At 40.6% G+C, this 13,415-nt stretch overlaps 1 protein-coding gene across 7 annotated transcripts in view; it reads right to left on the bottom strand.

Moving 5' to 3' along the window:
* CDC14B (cell division cycle 14B) overlaps positions 1-8,878 on the bottom strand; it is a 107,702-nt gene extending 98,824 nt beyond the window's left edge. For 3 of the 7 annotated variants that reach the window (XM_049711517.1, XM_049711515.1, XM_049711516.1), the window contains exons 1-2: positions 8,693-8,878; positions 1,362-1,388 (exon numbers count right to left, since the gene is read on the bottom strand). In XM_049711517.1, coding sequence (XP_049567474.1) covers positions 1,362-1,388; positions 8,693-8,852 — 187 coding nt within the window. In that variant the 5' untranslated portion in view covers positions 8,853-8,878. The remainder of the gene's footprint in view (positions 1-1,361; positions 1,389-8,692) is intronic. The other 4 variants (XM_049711519.1, XM_033411414.2, XM_033411411.2 and 1 more) reach the window with 2 other exon arrangements.
* Positions 8,879-13,415: the final 4,537 nt, after the last annotated feature.

Below are 13,415 nucleotides of genomic sequence, written 5' to 3'. Positions count from 1 at the left end.
TTCACTGCCTGTCTTCATTGAGATGATGACTTAAGAGTGTATGCCTTCTCAATCTTTCAGTGATAATGAGCATGTTGTTATTAAATCTTCATATCCCCTCCTCCCTTCCTCAGTAATACTTGGCCCACTGCCTTGTTCAAAGTAGTTGCTCAATAAATATTTGTTGAATAAATTCCATAGCACAATTCATACGAATACAAATGAGGATAAATGAGCAAAATGCAGAGAATGATTCAGCTGAGATGGTCCTAAAATAGAGGACTTTGCAGAATTCATAATCTGTAATGATATTATAGCATTACGGATTGGGTATAAAAAGATCAATGTCATAAATTGCATAGCAGTGCCAAGAAAGTAATTTTACTGTCAAATTAGAACTTGAAGGAACAACAAATATCACTGACATCAGGAACAAGATGTTTTTCTCTTTTGTGAAAAGTGTACTGTCGACCAAATTTTAATGGTGTAAAAGTAAACTACCTGAGAAATGAAATCAATATGTGATATTATGCAATTAGAATGAATTTACCCTGCCTAGCTTCCTCAGCTTTTCAGCCTCAAAGACAATGGGACCAAACCTTTGAACTGACTGGTGAATAAAGGACTCTTAAGAGAATTGCTCCTCTAGAATATAAATGATACTAAAAATTAAAGGAGCTGAATAAAAGATGAAGAGGATAAAGTCAGAAAATTTTCAATTGAAAATAATAAGTATATGGGGCCATTCAGATTTGTTCTTTTGGTAAATGGCCTTGGTTGAGGAGCCTGAAAATCAAAGGGAATCAGAATATTAAAAAAAAATTTTTTTTAATAGGATACAAAAGAACTCCCCTGTTCCCAAAGTTCAGGTTGGCATTTCATGAGATTTCCCTCTTACCAAACACAGTAAGTGAGATATATGCCTGTCCACTAAGCAAAGAAATGCCTAGAAATAACTAAAGTAACGGGGGGTGGGGGGGTGGGGATCAAGAACAGCTGTCGTAACAACTCATTCTAAGTATCCTTTCGGCAAGTGCTTACAAAAGTGAGATTTAATTAAAATAAAAACTTAGTATTACCAAAAATATCCACCATACAAAACATAGCATTCATAATTAACCCCATAAAATATCACAGAAACTACTTCCAGCATTACCTGTACACAGAAACCAACAGAACTTTTCATATAAAGACAGATTTCAACTTAAGTCGTAAACATATGAAAGATACTCTACAGTTATAGAAAACTAAAACTGCTACCTAAGACTAAAATTAAGACAAGCAAACAGGAAGAGACGGAACCAAGAATCACAACTAACAGATTAAATCTACAGTTTTAAAATCATCAAAGAACTGCAAAGTAGAGTCAATGATCTGAATACCTTTGTTGGAGCAGTATCCATGAAAAGCTATAGAAAAAAAGAGAGAGAGAGAAGGGCGTAAAACTTTCAAATAAACTAGAGAATTCAGATGAGATGTACAAATTCCAGTTAAATAACCTTGTGTTGCAGAAGTTAAAATCAATTTTATTTTGGAAATTGTTTTCTAAGGTAATCCCTGGCTAATACGGTAGTCAGCACTTCTACAAATTAAGTGACTAACCAACCCTGGAAGCTAAAAATCAAAAAATGTAAAGAAACAGTATTTGAAAATTGGTTAGCTCCTGCCGCACCACTTTCTTTGTCTCCATACAATCTCTCCACTTTTGGCCCAGAATAACCCCTGGACCTACTTACCTCACTCATAATGGTACCTGGCCTAAGTGAGGACTGGCTTTTAAATACTCAGATAAACCAATCTACCCATGTTTTCATTTCTTTTTAAAGACAATTATAAAAGTAATTTTAGTGTGAAGGACCTTAAAGGACTTACTAAGATTAAAATAAAAATATTCTGTAGCTAGGATGGGAAGAAAAACAAAATACTGGCTACTAAAATTATTTTTTCCCAGTGTAATAAAGAAAATAGATTTAAAGATATCATTTCTTATTTATCTTATTTTCTAATTCCCACCCCTTCCAAATAAATTGGGTCTCTGTGCCACACATTAAACATTAGAAAGGCCTTTTGAAAGGTAATTTGTTTTACCCAAAACAAACACCCTGTCTGCCAATAATATGCACCACCAGTGTCAAAGCTTTTGGATCTGTGAAATACTCTTTTAAAACGGATGTACTAGGGCACAGTCATGCTTTAAGTTAGCCACTCTGAAAAATTTGTATTTTATCAGTAAATAACTTAACACACTTTTTAAAAATAATCTTCTACCTGAGGCTCTCCCATGAGGACTTTGCATTTTTATGAAGAACCACCCCCCATAAACTTAGCTGCAATTTAATAGTAGCAACATACAAACTCTTCAGTATAATAAAAGCATGTAATAATAGCCTCCGAAGAGTTTTGGTTTATTCTTCCTCTTACAAGAAATCTTTAAAGTGAAACTGTAACGTTTTTCCCAAGGCAGAAAAGATTATCAACACGGCGCCAAACCTCCTCCACGTCTCTGACAAATGCTGAGCCAGCCTCATCTGCAGCGTTTCTGCCCTGAAGATTACATTCAGAAGCAGGGAGAGGAACACACTGCATTTTCACTGTTTTGATTCACCGAACCTTTTGTGCAAGTACACGTATGGGGGAAATGTTTGCTTCTGAGCCTGAAACCCTCCCAACCATGATGACTCAGTGTGCCCTCTGTACCCCCCGGGCTTGCCCACTGCTGGCACACTTGTAATACCAGAGATCATTTATGGAGCCCCGGTTGTCAGCGAGGCACCAAGCCAGGCACTTAACATGCATCCCCTTCATTTCATCCTCCCAACAACTCTGCAGACTTTTTATTTTTAAACAGATGAGAGAATCCAGGCTCCAAAAGGTTATTAAATCTGGCTGTGTTCAGCCCCTGTGTGGGGAGACACCAGCTTTCCCTGGTGTCCTCGAGCCTAACTACCAGAATTAGCTCTTCAAAAACGCTACCATCAAAGTTTTTCTTCCCCAAAGATTTCAACCAAGATATGGTTCCTCTTCAGATTAGTTCTCCTTCAAACCCTCCAAGTTTTATTTTCTCAAGTAAAGCAGAGAACATAACCTCTACGAGAGCAGGGACTATCTCCCAGCAGTGACCTATTTTATGCACTTGAAGGAGGAAAAAAAAAAGGCTGGCAGAATAGATATTCATTACATGTTTGCTGAAGAAATGAAATATCTGGAAGATCAGGGGTGTAATGATGGCCAACTTGGAAAATAGCATGAGCTCTGAAAGACCTGAATTGTGTAGTTTGCTCATTTTTCCAAATTCACTAGATAATTATTCATCTCTCTAAATTCAACTTCATAGATACTACTTATGGAGCATCTACTATGACATCATCTACTAGCCAAAGTAGCAAAGGACTAACTAGTAGATGTTCAAGAAATCATTTATGTATAACTGTGAAGCAGCTTTATCTGTCAGAAAGAATAAAAGGCAGGTGATCATGACTTTCCCAAAAAGAAACTGCATTAATTTGCAGTTTGCAAATTTGCAAACTTATTGTACAAATTTGCAAAATTACTTATCTCTGGTCTTGGCTTCTTCACAGGGAAAAATGGACAACTGTGAAATTCCTAGGGGATTTCTTAAAAGTCTTTCAAAAAATACCAGGTCCATCAATTCAGAGTTCCCAGGAGACTATCTCAGAAATTTCCAAGAAATGTCATTGGTATGTGCCAGTGCCTTCTTTCCATCCTAAAAATCCACAAAGTGGTTTCATTCCAGCTCTCCCCAACCCCAACAAAATTTGGAGAAATTCATTCCCATTCTAAGGCACAGCGCAGTTAATTTGTGCTGTCAACTCCTGGCATTAATACCATCTCTGTGGGACTTCCCTGGTGCTCCAGTGGTTAAGACTTCGCAGTCCCAATGCAGGGGGCCCAGGTTCAATCCCTGGTCAGGCAACTAGATCCCGCATGCCTCAATGAGGATCCCACATGCCGCAACTAAGCCCAGTGCAGCCAAATAAATAAAGAAATATTAAAAAAAAAAAAAACTATCTGTGTAACCCAGTTATTCCACCTCCCCCTCATCTTTATGCCCAAACACTCTTTATGTGGCAGCAACACTGAAACTGTGTTAAGTTTTTGCCTTTTTATTGGTGCCTAAGGAATGAGACTCAAAGCAGATGACTAACATAATGCCATCAGAAGTAAAGATGTTGAAGAATTAAGCGAGCACATAAATCAAGAAAGTAAATTCACATTACGCAGAGAGTAAGTATAGACATAAGTCATAAGTAAGAAGAAAAATGAACACTACAGACTTTGATGAGTTTCAGTTACTGAAACTCAATCTACTACATGAAACCATTGAAGAAAAATTAATTTATTTCCTCCTTGAATCAGTGCCCCAGGTTAACAGCATTCCTTTTCTATCAAGAAAAATATATTTCTATCACTGCAAACAATGAATACACATGACTATTTTACATAGTAAGCATTCAAAAATACTTCAATTAATGAATAAATTTTCCCTGTCTAATGATGTCTAGCGTGATTTTTAAAATCCTAAAAAGAAGGGGGGAGGAGTAGTGCTGTATCTGTTTCATTTTATTTGATGAGTATCCAATACACCATTAATCAATGCTTTTAAATAACAATCCTGACCTCAATTAGAGCTTCTCCAATAAAATTAGTTACTGTTATAATATAGACACTCTTTAAAAGGTAGAACATAATGGCAGACACTGAAAAAAAGTATTTTTCAATTTAAGACAAACCACCAAGAATATTTTTAAGCCAACAGTTATTGACAATTTTTGTTACTAGTCAGAAATTAAAAAAAAAAAAGTAAAATAAATTGAACTTCTGTACCAACTATTAAATCCTATAAATTATCAAAAACAGATTATGCAGTCATGTTATAGCCTTTAATTTTTTTTCTATATTAATAAAGAGGAAAGGAAAATGTGCAATGTCATTTACAGAGGGCCCTATTTAAGGGACAGGAATGTATAGAGATCAAAAAGATTCAGACTTCTGGCCACAAGGAGGTTCATAGGAAAATCAAAAACCTGACTGTGGGGAATTTCCTGGTGGTCCAGTGGTTAGGACTCCGCTCTTTCATTGCCAAGGTCCCAGGTTAGGGAACTAAGATCCCACAAGCCGCATGGGCAAAAAAAAAAAAACCAAAACCAAACAAACAACAACAACAAAACCTGACTGTGTCCAACATTTTTTCCCTTGGTATTTCTCTCATCTAGATACCTAGCTCCAAATCCAACTGAAAGCCCTCCTCGCTTCCCTTCTTCCCCCTGCTACCTGACTGATAACTCGTTAGGATCTTATCTTTACTCAGTTACCTCTTTAGCATTAACATATACAGTTTATACTGTATTTATAACCTTTCTTTCACATGGTGCACTGGAACTGCACCAGGAATACAGGTAAAATTCCATGTCATTGCATATGGCAAGAACTGAATGAATGGTCAATGAGAGGTTGATGGGGTCTGCTTAGGAATAAAACCTGGGTCAGTCTGCTCCTAGTAAGAGTAGTGTCCAGTATATCGGGGTGGCAGGATAGACAATAAATAATGACCACATAACAAAAGAGAGAGGAACAAAAATAGGAATTAAGCCTCCTATGTTAAATGTACACACATGAAATACCCTGGGATCTATGGGAATTCAACCTATAGATAAAATAGACTGTAATAAAAATGTGAAGGGACCAAAGTTTAAAAAAAAAAAAAAAGTAATGTATTTAAAGGCAGAGTGGGCAGAAGTAATAATGTTTACAAACCAACCCCACTGGGAAAGAATCTTCACAATCCTATAACAATGTTGGTGAGAATGTGGAATAATCCATACATTGCTAGTGAGAATGCTGGTGGTACAGCTGCTTTGGAAAAAAGCCTGGCAGTTACCATGTGATCCAGCAGTTCTACTCCTAGGTATATACCCAAAGGAATTCTACTCCTTGGTATATACCCAAAAACTTGTACGTGAACGTTCATAGCAGCATTATTCATAATTGCCCCAAAAGTCCACTCACAAATGGATAAACCTATATATACTTTGGCCTGGCCTCTTCACTTCAAGTTTACACAGTCACACGTGTAGGTAGACATGTACACTGATGCTACTGCAGCCATTTGCAGTAGGGATTGGAAAACCCCCAAATAACCATTTATTTATTAGCATTAAATAAATCACAATTCAGCCATACAATGCCACAACATGCAGCCATTAAAAAGAGGACCGCTCTTACTGGTATAGTACAATTTGTAGAAACTTGAATATGAGTAGAAAACTGAAGGGAAAGAAAATATTACCAGGCAAGGGGGACTAACTATATTTATATATCTCCTTTAGTAATGTTTGACATTAAAAATGCGCATGCACTGCTTTTAGAAAACAATAACTGAGGGAAAAACAAGTTGGGAAGGATGCTACCAGGTTGCCATTTGCTGAGGATGAGGCCTCAAGCGTTTCCTACAAGCCCAGTAAAAAGAAATCCTCACCTTGCATCCAAAGTTACTTTGTCTTGTATATCACACCAATCAAACTGATTAAGTATTATTATTCCCAGGAATACAAGACTGTCACTAAGGGACATCTGGAGAAATTGTAGGGGAAGTTGATTTCCTTAACTCCCCTGGAGTGATCTTACACTGAGATTGGACCCTTCCATTATCTGGGCTTGTCATCTAAATACGAGTATTATGATTTTATATAGTGCACCAACTATTTCCTCAATATTCTGCTTGGTGACGTTTTCTGAAATTAATTCATTGATCACTACCTCAGGAAAGCCAGCCACATTGCATCTTTTTTTCCATAAAGAAGCAAGATTTACCCCAATGACTTTGCTGTCAGACTCTTCCTTTTTGATTGGAGACAAGTGTCTCCAATAGGGAACTGTCTAAACAAGTCATAAAACATACACATATATATAAACAAGTCATAAAACATATACATATACATTTAAATCCACATACACCATTTTATGGTTTTATACTTTTAAACCATATCTATTTTGGCAGAAGCAGTAATTAAAACCAAATGAGGCAGTTCTGCATGTACTAATACAGAACAGTCTTTCTGCTAAGAAATACTGTGAAAACAATGTGCAAAACAACGTATTGTATGCTGCCGTGCTTATGTACGGTAGAGAATGTATACGTGTAACCATGCAGTCTATTTCTGTAAGGATTCACAAGAAACTAGGAACATAAGTTGCCTCTGGGGAAAAACACCCGGTGGCTGAGACCAACTTTTCACTATATATAATACTCCTCTTTACCTTTGTAATTAAGAATTCTGTACCAAGTAAGTGTGTTACTTGCCCCCAAATTAAATGCTATTCAACAAGGTCCTTCGAAGAGGTATACATAACAAGGCATAAGGCCTGTGTGGGTCCTGCACCCGCGGCCCTCCTCTGCGGGGCCATCTCCCCGGGAGCACACAATGTGGTGGGATCTGGTCTCAGCCTCAGCAAGTGGGCTTTACCTCCTAAAGCGCCAGGCGCTACGGTGGACCTGGGCTGGTGCCAGCCGGAGACAGGTACTTAAGGCAACCCCTTCCTGCCTACCTCCTCTGTCGCCAAGGTCCATCCACTCAACGCCGAGATACCTTCCGCTCTACTCTCAACTTTCTGTGAAATGGACCTTAGTTCCAAAACAACTATCCATCGACCTAGAAAATAATTTCTACTAAATTTCTGTGTTTGAGCATCTTCTTAATTAATGTTCTGACCACTCCAGCTTACCTGGTTTATCAATGGGCGGGAAACAGTTTATAAAAATCCAACACACCGAGGTTTACACACTCTGCGCCACAGAAAACAGACTGAAAAATCCCTCAAAATTGTAGACAAAGCGTTTCCACAAACATTATCTCATTTAATGCCTTCACACGCTTCAGTGTCAATCCTGGCAAACCCAACGGCTCCCAAATTGGATTTATAAAGTCTTCAAGAATTGTAGAATAGGCACTAATAATAAAGCAGTTATCAAACGGCTGCTTTTCTACCTGTGATTTCTCAAAAGTGACAACTCTGGGCATTCATCAAGCTGACCGGTTCAAATGCCATCTAAGTGACATTCCGGAAGCAAGGCAGGGAAATTATCCCTAGGAGGTCTGGGGCGTGCTCATACGCGCGCTGGGGAGGGGGCGAGAGCAATGAGGACCAGGGCAAGGATCTGGCTTCCGCGCCGGGCCGGGGAACGCCGCCCCAGGCGGGAGGGACTCCATTTCCCACAGAGCAGCGGAGGTTTGGCAAACGCCAAATAAACACTGCAGCTCCCGCGCCGGCGTGTTCAGCGCGCTCGGGGAATCCTTTGGAGTGATTCGGAGGTTCATACTCCTTAAGGGCCAACCGAGCTTGCAACCCGGGAGGCGGTATCAACTCGAATTTAGGAAAATCCCGAGGCGCCGAGCAGACGCCCGCAATTTAGAAAGGTGACCCCTGGGGCCATCTTGCTGGGGTAGGAGGGTGCAAAACGGATAAAGTTACAGCTTGCAACAAACGCAGAAGAAAACTCGGGGTAGGGGGGCGCTCCCAGGGCCCGGATCCTGAAGGGGGTGTGGCCGGCTCTGGCTTTTATGGGGGTGGGGGTGGAGGCGTGTCAGTCTGGCCCGGGGAGGCGCCTCTACTGCCCCGGGTGGGTGGGCTAGGACCCCCGCGCCGGGTGCCGCGTGTCCGGGGTGCCCCGCCATGCGATCGCTCGCCGGCTCACCGGTGATGTCCAGGTACAGGTCGTCCTGCCGGTCCAGGTGGTGCAGTTCCTGCGACGTGGAGCTGCGGCTCTTCTTCACTCCCGGCGAGGACGACGAGCACCGCCGCGAGCAGGGGGGCGCGGCGGCCCAGTTCGGCCGCCGCTCGCTCTTCCGCTTCATGGAGGCGGCCGCGGCCCGTCAGGGGACCACGACCATGGCCTCGCGCGCCCGGTAGCCCGCCGAAGCCCCCGCTGGCCCCGCGCGCGGGCGCTCAGGGCTGCGGGCGCGGAGCGGCGCTGCGCCGACTGCAGGCGCCGGCGGAGCCCGGCGGGAGGTGGCCGCGCAGGAGCCGGAGGAGGGGCCTGGCCCACCGCGGCTGTCCCGCTCCCTCCTGCGGCCGCCGCGGGACCCGCGCCACAGCCCTCGCTACAGCGCCTCCTGCCGCTGCCGGCGACCCCCAGCCCGCCCCCAGGTGCCTGCAGCCCGCTGGCGCGGCAGAGGCGACGGTGCTGCCGCCGGCGCCTGGGGCTGCCCGGAGTAACCGTGCGCGCCCACCGCAGCCGCGGACGCTGCCGCCGAGGCGCCCGAGCACAAGGGCCGCGGCTCCCGGGGACTCCCGGAGGGTTGGTCCGTAAAGCTTCATTCACAAAAAGGGGCCCACAACCCTCCTCGGGGCCCGCAGACTGAGGCCTTTTATTGGTCAGTGAGGCGTGACGTCACAGACACGGAGCTTTTCTACAGGCAGGTAGCCGGTGACGCCATAAAGAAAAGTCTGAGTGATTCCGCCAATCAAAGATAAAAGTGTGCTCGCCACCCTACGCAAGACCCACAACTTTTCTGTTTCTTCTGTGTTCCCCTAGTGCCAAGACCCCAGTTCACAACTTCATTTAGTGAGTCACCAAAGCTTTACACAGCCCTACCCTAGTAACTTAACTCCAGTTCTTTGGCCTGTATATTTTTTTAAGTATTTCTTGGTTTTCCCTGTAATAGCGCCAAGTGAAAGGGACTCTTGCCATGGCTGCTGGCTTGGAAGAATATGGACTTCTTAAATTGTCTGCTGTTATATAGACTTAAGGTAGAGTTGATGTCAGAATTTAGGAACTATCTAAATCAGCTACGGTCTTTTTATTGACCTATGCCCAGGATTCAAATAGACCAAGCAAAGGCTTCTTAAGGAGTCAATAAAACTACCGTGGAAACACGATATAATGTAAAGGTTTGCACCTCGAAGTTCTTCATCTCGGAATCCTATGCCCGAATTGACTCAGTAGTTTTATACACCAGTTGCTATGTTTTTCTTACCTAAGGTATCAACAGGTCCAATTATTGAAATATTGAAGCAAGTGGCGAATTTAATCCTTTAACTTTTATCTTGCAAACTGTATAATCATATTTCTTTTTTTTTTTTCCTACTGGGTTAAAATAATGCCTGATCTTTCTAGAACTTCACCAAAACTGTCATTCTGGAAGGCTTTTAAATGAATTTCCATGGTGGCATAGAAAAGGGTGTTAAGACTGGAGGGCAGTATTTAGATTTCATACCCCAAAATTCTACATCTTGCAAGCTCTTCCTAATTTTTCACCAGTATTTTAACGTTTTACCCTGCAGTTCCGCAGTTACTGCCAACCTCTAGAAGAAAAAGATGAATTTGAGTCAGTCACCCAGGAAGCCTCTCAGAAATGCACATTTCAATGGAGTACCTGGAGGGGGCGGGAGGCTGTTTGACTTCTATTGTTGAAGGCCTTTACCTTAACACTACCAATTAAGGAGGAATGGGGGCTGGGGGAAAGAGGGCTCTGCATGACAGTGGCATTTGAACAGTCTGGAACTAGAGATCTGACACTTAGACCAGAAATTTAGTAATCATGTTCATTCTTCCCATTTCCCATAAGGAAATCAGTCAGTGAAGGCCTTAAATTAAAAATGGCAAAAAAAAAGAGGCCTACGTGTTGTCTGTAAGGGCAGCAAAGAAGCAAGAGACTTGGGAGGCTGTGAAGTGCTGTGCAAATGAGTCTAGGTAAGCAGAAACCTACCCATCCCAGGTCCTCTGTTCTGACCGAGAAGAGGAGGCCTTTCACACTGGCCTAGAGGCTCAGCGGTAGAAAGGCTGCCATTTCCCGGACTATCTGGCATTTTACAAGAGTAGGTCTTGGTTTTTGTTTTGCTGTGTTGAGGTATAATTGACATATAACATTATATTAGTTTCAGTTGTACAACATAGTGATTTGATATCTGTATATACTGCAAAATGATCAAAATAAATCTAGTTAACACTGAGTAGGTCTTGTTTTGAATAGATAATACTTGAGTGTTGTCCACTTGTCTCCTTAGATTAAAGAAATTCAAGTACGCTTTGACATTGTATTTGAGAGTGACTTATCTAAATGTCGGACTAAGACTAAAGCGCCAAGAAGTTCACCTATATCAGTTTGTTTTCTCTCACCTTCAAATACAATGTTTGGGCTAGAAATTCTAATGAAATGTATATGATTTAAATAAAAGAAAAAGTGTTATAAATACAGATAACTATACTGTTAAGTATTTTCACATTTCAAAAACATTAAAATTTTATGGTTTTGTTAGTATAACATCATTAGGAGAGAAGTTATATGATTACACTTTGAAATTATGCAGAAATATCTTCCATTTTGGGGAATAGATAGTCCATATGCTAAGTATACATATTGAAGTTTAAAACCTTATTTATATTTTGGTTTTAGGTCGTGTTTAGATAGTGGCAGAAAAGTGCTATTTCTTACTGATACTTGTTTTGTGTGTAGCATGTCTTTTGAACAAATTGACTCTTCCCACTATTCAATAAGCTGACCTCTGGGCTCCTGGGCTCTGAGAATTTGGCCACAGGAAATGTAGTTTAGTTTGCTTGGTTGGTTGGCTAGTTTGTTGTTCAGACTGACCATTGATCATAGAATTTTAGAGCTTGAAAGCACCTTAGACAATATTTGGCGCAAGGCTGTTCTTTTACAGTCAGGACATGGGGACCCACCTAAGTGGCATTGGCAGCCCTGGGGCCAGAATCCAGACACTCTCCAGGATTCTGATTGTCTTTTGGTTGTTTCCTCAACATCATGGGCAACACGGTGAAAAGCTAAATAAAAAGGGAAGGGAGGGGTTCTCTAAAATAGTCCTTTCTACTAGGTAAATTGACCCTGAAAGGAAAACAATTATGGAACATTTTCTTATACATTTTAGGTAACTCGTATTCTGAAGAATGTAAATCTTGCCCTAAAATTAGTAAAAACTGGTGGGTATATATATGATGCTAAAGTTTCAAATGATAATATAAATATCAGAATCAGTGAATTACAGCTTTAATTATGTGAAGATAATTTGTTTAAAGTCAAATTTCCGTAAAAACTAGAGGGTTTAGGTAGCAGGCATATGGGAAAACACACTAAAATCCTCACTAGCATATTTAAGAAGAGTTGGTTTTATATTTCATTGGCTATTCTGGTAATCTCAGTGTTAATCTGAAATCCCCTATGTTCCCGACCCTGAGACTGAAAATCTCTTAGAACTGCAAAAAAGGAAGAAAATGAATATATATATATATATATATATATATATATATATATATATATATATATATATATATATATATAGCTACCACCACATGCTGGCCACAGTGCTAAGGGCTTCACACAAATGCCCTGTTTGATGGTATTGTTCTTATTTTATTGGTGAGAAATCCCTCATTTGACAGGTCAAAGCAGTCATCCCACCCACCTTCTGCTTGAGTTTGGTTTGAAAACCCATGGCTCTTTCTTGGGGCCAGCATCGTGCATCACAGGTTGAGAACAGAGTTTGAAGGGATCTTTCCTTGTAGGTAGGTTTCTGAAATGGAATAACCTCTATAGTTGTGTAAATATTGTAAATTTTGATTCATTTTTTGGACCTCAGATCAGACCCTAACATTGTGGATTTTTAAAACAATATTCCTGATGGTAATTTGGATTTTTTGGTCATGTACGCTTCTTCCCACCAAATAATAATAATAGTAATAATAATGGAATAATGGAATGCTGGGGTGGAGGTGGGGTAGAAAATGAGGAGAATTCTGGTTATTGTGAGTCTTGTGATCAAGTATGACTGAGGATGCTTTCACCGCAAAGCCAAAGAGCCCTGTCCCTAGGGGGCTGAGTGAGCAGTACCAAACTCTTTCTCTCACATTACCTTTCGAAACATGCTGACATGCCTTTGACATACTGTCAGATATTCAGTATGTCAGTAGAGTAGAATTTAGTAATTTGGAAAAAACGGAAAATGATACATGTTAATCAGCACATTCATGCGCTCCTTGACTAAACACTTCTACCAAGACTGAATGAACATACATGCTCAATATTAGCTTCTTAAATCTAGGTCTTATTTTGTGATAGTGGCTTTTTACCTCAAAGATTTTTTAGTAAGGAGTTTTTCTTTCTCCTTGATTTTATAGCATATGACCAAATAATGCATGAACATGTGGTTGTATTTTTTTTAATTTAAATGAGAAGCAGAAATATATATATATATGTATATATATGTACATACATATATGAAAGTTCTCCTTCACACCTCAATCCTACCTTCCTACATAACCACCTTTAACAGTCTATATTTAGATTTAAAAGATTTGTAAAAATAAATTGGTTTATACTGTGCATATTGTTCTGTGAACTTATTGTTTTCACTTAATACTGCGTCTTGAAAATTATGTCAGTCCTTATGGACAATTTCATCCA

The sequence above is a fragment of the Orcinus orca genome, chromosome 6, assembly GCF_937001465.1.
Source record: "Orcinus orca chromosome 6, mOrcOrc1.1, whole genome shotgun sequence".
In the NCBI taxonomy this organism is placed as follows: domain Eukaryota; kingdom Metazoa; phylum Chordata; class Mammalia; order Artiodactyla; family Delphinidae; genus Orcinus; species Orcinus orca.
This window is presented reverse-complemented; position numbering and strand designations above follow the sequence as displayed.